The following is a 13,945-nucleotide window of genomic DNA, read 5'->3' on the forward strand; positions in this document are numbered from 1 at the left end:
CGTGTGGTCACGTTCTCGCTATCCAGATGTCATACACGTCTCTACACCCCCGCAGCTATCTAGAAATAAAAAATAATGTGCTATTAAATATCACCTGGCAATGAAATTTGATGTTAAAAGTTATAATTTGCTGTTATACGCGGAATTAACGCTTTATGAGTTACTAAAAATAGGTAAAGTTGTATTGGAAATTCATCGTTCTCTCTGTCCTGAGTCGAATTTTACCGATTCTATGATAAAAAAAGTTGCATGTTTTTTATCTTAAAATATCATTTATGTTTTATAATGATCTAAATTGAAAATTTGATTATATTTTCAGTATATTTTATTGATTTTATTAAATATAATGATCCTTCTTATCGGTTACGATTTTGATTACTTCAATAAGCTTTTGTTAATGTTACGTTGATGTTGCTGGAAGATCATTACATATCTTAAGCTTCTGTTGAGAAAATACTGAATTTATCTTTAAAAATATGCATAATTGTTGTAAATTAATAATAAAATTTGATAAGTAATTAAAAAGAAATTCGCAATTTTGTGTTATAATTTAGAAATTAAGAGAAAATTTAGTAGTAAAAGACGTTTTACGCGAATTACGCTAACGGTACGAAAACAGAAAACGTTAAAATATCATTATTACATTAAATTTATTACTCAATATTTGTAATATTTCTTTAAATACTTAAAATGTTTAACAAAATAATTAAATAAAAATCTATGATTTTCATTTAAAATTTAGAAATTATGAGAAAATTGAGAGGGAGGAAGTTTCGGATAAAATGCAGTAAAATTAAGAACGATGTAAGAAAGTGCAGAAAATTGAACATTTTTTCCCTAATTTTCTTAATGAGAACTTTATAATTAATGATAATATTTGAAATTTAATAAGACTAGAATATATAATTAGTGTTTAATAAGGAAAATAATGATCAACAAACAAAGAATTCCATCATTCAATCACACATGACATAGATTTTAATATAACACATTTATATACATATAGAAACGAAATGAGGTTTCTGCCTTTTAAATCAAAAAATTGAATTATTATTTACAACAAAAACAATTATATTTAATGATATAACAATTATATTTACGTTAAACGAAATTAAAATTAATTTTCGCTTGCTTAAATTCGAATTTTTAGCGAATTTTCTCATGAAAGATCATCATCTGTTTGACAAAATAATTAAATCATAACACGAGAAGGATTCAGAAAAGAAAAATATAAACCGAAAATGTACAAGATTCTCATAAGATATTAATAAATAATTAGGATAATTCCATATTTTCGACAAGTGTTTTCATCATCATAGACTCCAGAATATGACTTTTAAAGCAAAAAACATTGATTCGTTGAACAAGCGGATATAAATCTTCCTCCTCATCTTGTTATCGTAATGATGATGTAAAGTCATTCTTCCACCTGGAATCTATCAGCAAATATATTTATTTATATATATTTTATATATATTTTTATATTATTCTATCCTCAAACAAGTCCTGGCAACGGTGCTCTTACTGTAGAAGATTGCGCTCCACTATAAGTAGGATGATAATAAAGTGAAGGATAAGTGGATAATGTAGGTGCAGGATTGGCTCCTAGAGCATTAGGTGAATCTGCAGATTGCGTAGGAGGGCCAGCAGTCGAATCGTGATACAAAATCGGTACTCGAACCAATCTCTGTGTTGCTGCAGCGTGTGCAGCTTCTAACTCAGCAGCTAATTGCCTTTTCCACTTGTTTCTTCGATTCTGGAACCATATTTTAACCTGTGTTTCGGTCAAATGGAGAGAAGCAGCCAAACCTGCACGTTCTGAACTAGATAAATAACGTTTCATATCAAATGTAGACTCTAATTGGAATACTTGGCTTCTAGTAAATACTGTCCTCGTCTTCTTTTTCCTACGATTTTTCTTATTTTTGTCGTCTCTGCAATCACCTGTTGTACAGTCATCCCCTTCAGCTTCTGTAGATGTGACGTTTGATGTTGGTACAGGTGACGTTGCTGGTGTGGATGTTGGGCTATTTGCATTTATCTGTTCTGAATGGCTTGATGTCTGTGACGATCTGGCTAGTGTATTCGGTGTACCTGCCGAGTAAACAGAGACCCTGTCATCATTCCCTATTCTGTAGATGATTCCTGTTTTATTGTAAATATTGAAGAATATTTTATACAAATTATCATTAAATATTTTTACAAAAAATAAACACAGTAAAACCCAATTTATTCATAAAAAACCGCACTCATCCTCCGCATCTTTACCCTTCTCTGATGATAAATTCGACAGTTTAAAGTTAAAAATTCAATTCTACAACACTTTAAGAGAGTGTTTTGGCGTTATTTCCAGGCCAGGAAGGTTAAAAAAGTTAATAATATAAACGGGGTTGTACTGCATTTAAGATAAGTCAATTTTTACATAAGAAAAATACATCTATAATTAATTAATAGTTACGCGTCATCTTTTACAACGTTGTTTCGAAGAGATTTGTATAAATTACCTATTGACCTAAGTCAATTCTTTAAATTAACAAAAGACAAAGTAAGTAGCACTTAATTAATTCATGTAATTAACAAATTAATGGATCTTTCAACTTCTTTCATAAAAAGGTCGCCTTCAAGCTTTAATTAGAAAAGAATATTTTAAGGAGGCAAAACGATTCGAAATTATCGTCATTTTACTTCAATTATTTTCTTATTTTTTCCTACTTTTTATTAAAATAAATTAAGTAGATCCATCATTACACTTAATTGTAAAAGGCTTCTTGTGTATAGAATACTGCAAGCAATTTAAATTTAATAAATAAAATATTTAAAAAAACGAGTAAAAATTAAATCAAATAATACATTTTCTATTGAAATTTATTAATAATTTTAATTTTTTAAACGAAAATTAACGATTTAATGATTCGAATGCATCGCTCTTACGCAAACCTTCCTCGTGTTACTCCTTGAAAAATTATATAAATTCTGAATAATTTCTTAAATATTTTGTATTTATAGCATTTAATATCATCTAAAATTACTTAATTTTTAAAAAATTATTTATAAAATTTCCATAGTTTTATGTAGAAATAAGTTTCTCTAAAGCATCCATTCGCTTTAAATAATTCAAATATATTAATGGCATTATTTTCCACTCTGTTAATTCTGCGATCGAACTCGAAAAGTTTAATCGTTTTTGGCTTCTTAATAAGCAAACTTTTGTTTCCTGATCGAAATTTCCTCAACGCATGAAGTAACTAGACGTAACTTTCTTCAAATTATCCTTTCATATTTATTATCCTTATCATTTAAGATTAATACATTAACTTTAATACGATAACGTAGATTCTCTCATATGTTTCTACTAATTCTTAATACATTTATTATAGATAAAGAAGAAAACATCCTAATTCTCACACAGCAATTACTCTAAAGATGCTCATGAAAAACGTTTGGATAAAGATTTTTGTATTAAAAATAAAGAATATAACGTTTGAAGCATTAATGTGTTTTTTAAAAAATAAGAAAATAAATATAACACAATAAATTTATTTTTAATTTAGAAATCTTGAATAATACTCCACTTATCTACTGAAATTTAACTTCTTTAAGGATTCTACAGATAATTTCGATTAAAATTAAGAAAACATATTGAACGATAGTAAATATATATTATTTAAAATGATTTAATTAATTTTTAATGAGATTTTTATCAATTTTTATTAATTTATTCACAAAACAAACGAAGGAATATCCAACTTTACACAGTGAAAGAACTGGATATATACATTAGAATAATTCATTTTTTATGGTTTATATACATTGAAATAAATCAAAAGCATCTGATTAATAGTTATAGATATAATCGATTCGATAGTTTTTATGTTTTCGAGAATTTTTCTTCGAGTTCTGAACGAGATAACAGTAAAAATCATCTAGTTGATTGTGCAGATTATTACCAAATGCCGTGACAATCCCGATTGGTGGAGTAAAGCAGACGTTAAATGACTTAGCGAGAATAAAAATCGATGAAAACTGTCAAATATTATGAGATATTTGAAGAGAATTTATGTTTGTGAAAGCATTCGATTACAAATCCATAAAATAAAACATGTATCGTCTATATAAGTCTACTGGATTATTCGAGTGGGAATTTCTTTAAAATTATCAAAAATATCTATAAAAATGATTTAAATATTAATTATTTACAGATTTAAATTAATTCTTTTCATGTTTAATCTTCATTTTCTTGTAAAATAATAACATCTTCTGAGAGTCTGCTTTCTGATAAACACCTGTACAGCTGCTTTCTCTGCATGACTTATAACTTCGAAGAAAAAGCCGAACATTTAGAGTTACTTGGAGCATTTTATCTTCTTAGCTGGAAATATTATAACTCTGCGTAAAATTATCTCTTTGATATTAATTTTTAATAACAATAGCCTTAATAAATACATGTACTTTAATTCTGACACCGTTATTTATAGAGAAATATTCTAAAACATTTTGTATAGTATATTCGCTTGATAGGTGGATGAGCTTACTAATGATTATCAATTTAGATTCTCATGCTTAAAAGTGAGAAAATTTTATATAATTTATAAAAATGTTAAATAAATTTATGTAAATTTTAATTTTTTAACAAATTCTTCATCAATATTTTCATATATTTTAACAATTTAGCATATATTTGGCCTTATATTTTGCATTTCACTTAGTGTCAGATCTTTAAAAAATTTATTTAAAAAATTGAAGAAAATATCTAATTAATTAGAAAATTAAAGTATTTAATTTTAAATTTATAATTTATATTATACTTTAAGCACTTTACTAGTTGAATCTTTTATTTTTTTATGCCATTAATAGTAGAAATCTCTAAGAAAGGACTCTTAAGTCACTAGATGTACAAGATTCTTATATTTAATAAAAGAAATTTAGACTTTTAGATATTTTATTTTAGTCATAAGACGTTAGCTAAATTTAGATTCGTTCAATTCATAAAATTTGATATACTCCATTATCCAAATAAGCTTTTACATTTTTAAAAACAAGAATGAAAGCAAATTGAATTTTAACTACAAAACATCTTTTAAAAAACTTTATGAGGAGTTAAAGCACACTCTTTTCTTGTTTCTATATAAAATATACAAGGTCTTATATTAAAACATAATTTTGAAATAGAATAAATCGCAAAATATAACTTAAGAAACTAATTGTTAATTAGTTATAATTAAGATTTAAGTAAGGGAGTTGAAGAAGACAAAATGTTGGTGTAGATTGAAGTACGATTTCTTTTAATAAAAACTTAAAATTGTGTTTAAGAAACTCTAATTTATTATGAAAATAATAAGAAATAAGAGAGAAAAATATGTATGATTCTTAAATTTAAGCTATTTAAATTAGATTTAGGAAGAGACGAGAAGATAACCAAGAGCAAAACACAGAGCACGATTATCATTGAAGGAAAAATTAAAGTTTGCGGGTGAAAAAAACCGCATTTTTACACAAAAACATTGAGAAATGATACGAAAAAATATTTTTAAAAAATTCAAACCAATTAAATAAATATATTTCCCTATTTTTTCTATAAAACAAGAAGAAAGCGGATGATAAATGCTTTCTAAGAAGAGTTATAAGACAAATATGAATTTTGAAAAAAGGTGTCATCAATAACATCAAGTTGAGTAGTTGAAAAATCAAATTGGTGCATTTGGGAAAAGATTTGAACAATCAATATGTACGATCTAATAAGTTTAACAGCTGAGACCAAGAAAGCTGTTAAAATTCCCTTTAGGTTTGGATAGAACTATATAGAGTGAAGAATCAATAATCTAAGCATTAAATGTGACATTTTGCAGACCCAGAAATGGATGTGGGGGAAGACGAAAGTTTGATGAATTGTTCCAACAAATTTACTTCCATCGTCCCCTTAGTATGACGTAAAAGGGGGTAGAGAAAGAGAGGAAGAAGGGGAGGGAAAGAAAAAAACCAACTGGCAAATGGCTTAAAGGAAAAAACACTCAAAAAATATCACTCTTATATGATAGATGTCGAAATATTTTTGGTTTTATACAATACTCGAGTTTACAAACCTTCCTCTCTCGTGAGAATTAGATCAAGAAAAATGAAATGATAAACTTGTGATGTGTATAAATGATATATATTTATATATAAATATATATCTATATACATATAGATCGTAACCACTTGAGATACAGTGAAGTAGTTGATGTCGATTTAACATCGAACCGATGGATTTTATTCGTCGAAAATTATATAAATACTGTATTTTATAAGTTAATTAGCGTTTTGAGTAATATTTTCATTAATTTAGCAAGATTTTCGTTTAAATTTGGCTTATGTGAAGCATCGAAGTGAAGCCCAAGTTCGTCTTGTATGTGAGGGTTTTTTCGGGAAAAATTCGGAACCGATGGGTTTTATTAAACGAAAATTTCGCAAATACCTTTTCTTAAAAATTAATTAGCATTTTTAAAAATTTTTTAAAAATAATTTAGCAAGATTTTCATTTAATTTGTCTTAAATAGAAGCATTGAGTTGAAGCCACCCTCTACTCAAGTTCATCTCGTATATGGAATTTTTAGTAGGAAAAATTGAATTAAATATTGTAATATTTTTCTTATATATGCTTCTTCCTCATAAGTATATACATAATAGGAAAAATTTTACATATCAATAAGATAATTTTAGTCATCTCTTGTGTTTCCAGTCATTTATAGGTGACTGTAAACATGAAACATCTTTAGCAATAGGCTCATCTAAGAGTTATAAATGATAAAATATTCAATTTAATAATGTAAACTTTAAAATATTTTCATTAAAATTTATTTTTTAATGGAAATTTATCACAGTTTCTTACATAACTATAAAGATTTGTTTAATATAAGCGTTTAAATGGAGAGAAAAAGTATAATGCTTTAATGTAGATTTTATAACAAAATGGATTCGGAATAAAGTCTTTTAAAGCGATTTTCTTAGAAGCAAATTCGATTAATAATCAAATATGAGCAGGAGATAAGTTATAATTACTTACAATAGCATTACAACTTAGCTTTCCGTACGGACATAACGGCATTTAAGTAGAAGAGATGCGATGGTTGATGCTGTGATAAGGAGACTTTACTACAGATTTCTCCATGTTATTGATATGTATATTAAAAATTTAGAAGTAAGTAATGCTCCTAGACCTTTTATAAAGTATAAAGATTAATTTAAAACAAGATTTAAGCACATTTTAACTGTACTTTTCCAAAAATATATAATCTACGCAAACTTTACACGCAACGGTATACAGTTTTTTATAAATGAAAAAAATATAGCCTATATAATGAATAATTAAAAGAAACTTTTAAAATATAAATTTACAATAAATCTAGACGGTTTTAGCACAAAACTATTAAAATTTATGCAAAAATTGCGATAAAGTTTTAATTCTAGTAGCGCGCACTGCAGTCTTATAATGTATAGACGTACATTTTAGTCCTTTTTTAAAATAATGATTAAAAACATTTATCTTATTTATTTTATTATAATTAAAAACTGCTTTTTATAAAGTTTATAAATATATAAATTAAATTTTTCTTTATTAATTATTTAATTCAATGTTAATGTTTAAAAGATGAAAGTCTCTAAATGATGCGTGAAGACGAGACGCTTCAAATGCGATTCTCTTATATTTAATATCTAAATTTTTCATGTTTAATGTAAAATACGTGTACAAAACTTTATATATTTTATAATTTTAAAGTTAAATTTAATATTCTCTAAAGATTTCGTTTATATTTAACAATAAAATTTATTCATCTTTAGAGATTTAAAATAAGTTGAAATTCCATTTAGATAGTACGATTTAGAATTGGATGTTTAAGTTGAAAGTGTTCCCCAAGGCTTGACAAACTATTATTAATGAAAGTTATCTGGATGGCTGACTATTCTAAGAGAAGATATCCGAGTTATACTGTGACCTGCATTAAATGCATTTAATTTGCTACACGCTACTAACATAGACACTCAATTATAGATCCTAAAATGAATTCAAAACATAAATTTCCTATGAAAATAACCAAGAAAAATATAAACCCTAATTCTGCCGTTCATCTCTTCTAAAAACAGGAAGACTTTAATAATTTTCATGTAAATTCGCTCGGTTTTTTAGAGTTTAGTGCGTATTATACACAAAACGAAGCATTGTTTGAAGAAAAAAGGGTCTAATTTATATAAAATTAATTAATTTTAATGTTTTGTAGTGTCAAATTACGAATTAAAGTGAATTTACCTACTCAAATTTGATATTTATACTATAATTATAGGCCTGTAGAGTGAAGGAGATTGGGGATGCTGCTCGTTATTATATTATAGTATTTTCTATAGACTGGCTAGAAAATAGCATATTTAAAGCTCGATATACAATAATAAATATGTAAATTAAGTATTAATTAAGTTATATAACGAGAAAATATATTAATAAATCTGTAGTAAGCATCGCTTATTGATATTAATTGAATCAGGAATCGATACAAACTCCATTAATTGAAATGTATCTAGAGAATCATGTAATGCGAGTAAGTTCGAAAATGAAGTGTGTAGAACAAAATGAAAGTGTCTAGAGGTTGACAAAGCAAAGAACTAGCATCCTATCATCGATAAGCTGACAAGCACTAACCATCATGGTGATAACAGTAACACGACACGTGTCACATAGCATGAAGTTTGATGGTTTTGTTAAGAGCTTACAGTCATACAGACTGTGACAAAATAACGGAATGTACGGAAAAAATATAGCATTATACTCTAAATTAATAAATTATATCACTGGTAATAAATTTCCTTTATTTTTCCCCCCTCCTTAAATATAACGGTTTATCCAGACTTATCCTCTTAAAATCCGCATCAGATAAGGAAGAAAATAGAGTTTAAAAAATGTTCTAAAAGACTGTTTTTAGTGTGAGTTTTATGTTTAGAAACTTAAAAATGTGTTAGAATAACTGAAATTTAATTAAATAGTGTTTAATTAATTGTTTTAAAGTGTATTGGTGAGCGTATCCTTATGAAATAGATGATAAATTGTGATTCTATTTTTATTACCCCTTCTTGATATAATAAAAAAAAGGTTTGATGTCTTAGAGCATCTGGAAAGAGATCACTTCAAGAAGAACAATACTTCAAATAGACAGTAACATTGTCTCTGAACTCCCAATGGACGTTTAAATAGAAAATAGAACAATACAGAGATGCTCTCAGAGAGCCTACACAATTGAACTCATTGCACAATTTTTATTTGATTTTCCAACTTAGATTTTTATGGACTGGATAGAACTATAACAATTTAAAATATTGCTGCCTATAGGCTCCATTCGATAAATAAATTATATACGATCACAATAATGGTTCTGTAAATGTATCGAGTGGGTAAGTTAATGTATCTTCTCTTTCTTCCTTGATTTACTTAAAATTTTATACGTTTCGATCGATAATTATATCATTTATAATAAATTTCTTTATTAAATTTTTATATAAAAAACAAAATTATAAGTTTTTATAAGGTTTTAAAGCTATTAAACTTTATTTTAAATTAGTCTATATAGTAACATGCGTATAGAAGTGCTTAAAACGTTGCAATTTCTCCTAATTAATTCGCTTTAAAGTAAATATTTTTTACATGATTTTAACTTTAAATGTTATAATTTTATTATAAATAACTTTATGAAGCAATTTTTAAGTTAAAAAATTGTAAATTTCGTTTTTTTCTTTAGTTTTTCCAAGCATATGAAGCACGTTCATTTAAGGTGAATAAGGCCATACATTTTTATAAACGACTTTTATTTATAAATTAACCATTAAAACTCGAATAAAAGTTATATTTATAAAATATAAACGTTAAAAATTCGATAAAACGTATAATTTTTAAGTTAGAAAATTCTAAATTGCGCTTTTATCTTTAGTTTTTCCAAGCGTATAAAGCACCTTTACTAATACGTTGATAAGACTATAACTTTTTTATAAGCAATTTTTATTAATAAATTAACCAATAAAACACAAATGAAAATTATATTTATAAATTATAAACGTTTAAAATTCGACAAAGCATAAAACTTTTGTAGATTTCACAGTTTAAAAGCTGAAAAGATGCATTCGAACGTTACACTTGGAGCTCTCCTTATAGAAAATGTATGGGTTTTATATACATGAAACAGGCGTAGAAACGAGATACGAAACGTTAAAACTATGATCAAGACTCGTAGAACAGCACAAAACACACCTTCACAGCAAAAAAACTAAAGCATATGTATACAGAAAAAACGTTAAAAAAACAATTAACCTACCTGCAGAATGTTCTAGAGATATCTGTACATTATCTGGTGTTACTTGTGCCCAGGGATACCACGGTGTGGGTTTACGTGGAACAGAACCAACAATTGGAGAAATTGGTAACACAGAGGTCCCAATAACGGAAGGTAAATGTGGATCGTAACATAAATGCGTAACAGCAGCCGTAGTTTCTATATTAGCACATTCTTGATCTTGTACACAAATCAGTAACGATTTACGTTTAGTTTCTTTCCTATTCAGGATGCTGTTAATGGAAAATGGGTTTCTAGCAGGTGAAGTAGGTTCTTTTGATACTGTTTGTTCGACTATGGGTTGAGGTGTTGACGATCTCGATGACATATTTCATAAAAATTAGAAAAAATTTAAACGTTTATATCCGGATAAAACATTCCTATCAAGAAAACACGATAGTTCAAAGCGACTATTTGAAAACACTTGGTTAAACAGGCGACTAAGGCAAGCAACGCGCTTCGAGTCTGCCGATTGGCTGTTGACGACTTGGTGTCTAATAGAGAAAACCCTCGGTCTTCTCCAAACACCGCCTCTTTACTCGCATTCGATGCTGATTGGTCGCGTTTGCCGGAAGCAACGTAAGAGCCTCGTATTGATTTCGTGAAATTGACATTTTAAAAAACTCAAATTTTCAAACAGACGTATTTTACTTCTCCCGCCCCCCTTCGTTTTCTTTCTTTTTTTTAATTATTACGTAAAATACCAGAGGTTTTTCTATTGGCTGGCGCGTGTTTTTTTAAAAACGAAATTAACCGCTCGCTTGTTTTTAGCCGTTAGCGACTAAATTTAAAAATTCAAATTTGAAAAAACGGTAATAATTTATTTATTATGGAGTTTATGTTGATTTGTTAATACATAAATAAACTTTTAAAAAAATATATATTATGGTCAGCCATTTTCAGAATTACTCGTTTTTAAAACTGTCCCAGTTTGGAGGATAGATCACTACAACTTAAAATTAGAATTTTAATAAAAATAAAAAAGTTCGCAAAATAGCCAATATGCGAGTAAATTAATAAACCAGACTCCGTAATTTCAGGTTTATAACGAATTTAATAATAGCTGGATTCTGATTTGCCGCACAAAGAACACTACCACATGCTTTCTCTTACAAAATACCGATCACAAAAGCTTGCAAGTTTCTCAGGTGTTATTCGTGAATTTAATTGTACGGAATTTAATTTACGGAAGATCCTTAAAATTGAGAGTGAAAGATCATTTGGCCCATTAAAAATGTATTCAAACGAAAAAAGTTCTAGAATATTCGAAAAATGTGAATGACTCAGCTTGTTGCTAATCGTACGTTTATGCATAATTAACTAGCAAATGTTAAAAGACGTTTATAAACGTTTAAACGAATAAATGCTTATTTCGTTTATTCGTCATTAACCAATTTTTGGCGTAGTTGTCACCTTGACCCAGGAAACCAACAAAAATAACAGAAAATATTTTAAAACTCCTCTAAATGAGATGGGAAATACCTCTAAAATTCCTCTAACAAATAACTACAATTTTGCAATAATATGCCCTTGCTGCTGCTTGTTGTCAATTTTATCATTTGTTTTAAAGAAAGGAAATTTTGGCAGGGTTTTCTTTAATTTTAATCCATACTTAACTTACAAAACAGTTTTTTTTTTTTTTTCCTCCCCTAACTTATTCCTAAATTTGGGGAGAAATCCCTAAACTTACAATTCCCTCGATTACAATCTTCCCGCTCAATTATTTTCTTTTCAACCAATTGTCATTAGTTAAATCTAACGTAACATACAGAAATAAACCTCTAAATGTAACTCACCTCTAAATCTAGACCTTCAAAACGGCAAATATGACTCCTGGTTTATGTTCTAAATAGTTGAACGAGTTGTTCTAAGCTGGGGAAAGTCGGAAATTTGACCTGAAATATTCAGATTAATTTACTGTGGATTTTTATTAAAATTTTGATATAAAAACGTTTAAAGATTAAGAGAAATTGTAACTAATTTAAGCATGAAATGTAGAATTTTGTGAAAGAGTGAACTTTAGTTAAATAGTCCATATATTAATATACAAATAGTTTGCTAAAAGTAACTCCTACATTTAAATCAATAAAACTTTCTTCTTAAGTTTATACATTAAATATTAAGTTAACTATAAAATAACATAAAAATTTAATTGTCATTTTTTATCGAATAAACATCAGATAATTGCGTAAATAACATTAAAAAATTAATTTTAAATACAGTACTTTTTCGAGAAGCAAATTGCAGTAAAGGTTACAGCATGGAAAATGAAGTAAATGAATATAAATTTGTGATAGTTTATAAGAAAAAAATATGTAAAATTGTAAGACAAATGTAAAATTTACTATTACATGAAGTTTCAACTGTCAAATTTGGCTCGAATGACGAGAATTAACGAATTATCTTACATAGAGTCTAGTGTTTTTTTGTATAGTAAGAGAAAGAAACTTACCTCTGCTTTTATGTGTATAGGAGATAGGAAAAAAGGGAGGAACATGAAGAGAATTTCTGTCAAAATGTGAGCCTGTCTAGCAGCAATTAAGCTTAGATCTATTCAACTGTTTTGAATTTCCCAAGAGCTTTTCAATGCTAATCTCCATCTCCCGTCTCTGATCCGTTGTACATTTGGACATTTATCTGAACAGATCACTCAACTAAACTGCATGACTGTATTGTTATATCAGACGTTTGTCTAGTATTTAAACAGGGGGGTAGAAGTAGGTACTCCTAGTCTGAAAAACAGCCCCACTTAAAGGACAAATTGCTAACCACTCAAGGTAGTCTCTTTCTATGATTTTTCTTCTCTTCAGACCCCTCTAAAGCAACAATTGAAGGGAAGAATAAGTTAACGTATGCTTCTCAATGGGCGTAAAAGCACATTTTCCTCCCTTAACAATAGTTTACTTTCCTTCGATTGACATGGTTCAATAGGTAAATAACCAATCATCTTTTCTAGTTTGAATGGTTGTAATTACTATTTTTATGCTTACGAACTAAATATATTTAACTGTTTTCAATTCTAAACCTTATAATTAACCTTAAAGTAAGGAAAATGTATTAATTTTTATAACAAATCCTTTGTAAACTCACCATAAAAGTGTGCAAATGCATTTTTCACCTCGAAATTATATTGGAGAGATATAACCTATAATAGACTATTTCTGAGTACTTTGCGTGATTATAGTTATCTCTAAGCTTCATAAAGCACATACAATAAAGCTTATTTTTTCGAAGTTCATATAATCATCTCCTCAAGTTGTTGAATGAAAAGTCATAGTAATATTAACATAAATTATTATTATAGTAATTGCCTTACAGAAGTGTTTTATTGTTCACTGTTAATCCTGCATTATATATCTTTAATCAGGCATGATGATTAACCATTATCACATTATTAACTTAAATTAACTTTAGAACACACTAGTCTCAAGCCACTGTTTTTTTCATTGATATTAACATAATGCGTCCTAATCAGAGCATTTTATACCTAATTAAATCCTTTATTTTCGTTTAGCATCTGTAACAAGCCTATGGCATCAGAACTTCTAGTTAGAAAATACTATAAAAAGTTAGTAAATTTGAATTATATTATTAAAATT

General features: G+C 27.6%; 1 protein-coding gene across 2 annotated transcripts; it reads right to left on the bottom strand.

Annotated features, from left to right (window-relative positions):
* Positions 1 to 1,214: 1,214 nt before the first annotated feature.
* Positions 1,215 to 11,056, bottom strand: LOC136974754 (homeobox protein HMX3-B-like). 2 transcript variants are annotated; one of them, XM_067269697.1, is made up of 2 exons: positions 10,329 to 11,056; positions 1,215 to 2,094 (listed from the first exon to the last, which is right to left on the bottom strand). In XM_067269697.1, the coding sequence occupies exons 1-2, from the start codon at positions 10,672 to 10,674 to the stop codon at positions 1,496 to 1,498; spliced, it is 945 nt and encodes a 314-aa protein (XP_067125798.1). In that variant the 5' UTR covers positions 10,675 to 11,056; the 3' UTR covers positions 1,215 to 1,495. The 2 variants fall into 2 exon arrangements, with proteins under 2 accessions (XP_067125798.1, XP_067125797.1); XM_067269696.1 differs by having other exon boundaries at positions 1,215 to 2,145.
* Positions 11,057 to 13,945: the final 2,889 nt, after the last annotated feature.

The sequence above is a fragment of the Centruroides vittatus genome, unplaced genomic scaffold (genome assembly GCF_030686945.1).
Source record: "Centruroides vittatus isolate TY-2023 unplaced genomic scaffold, ASM3068694v2 contig_355, whole genome shotgun sequence".
Classification (NCBI taxonomy): Eukaryota; Metazoa; Arthropoda; class Arachnida; order Scorpiones; family Buthidae; genus Centruroides; species Centruroides vittatus.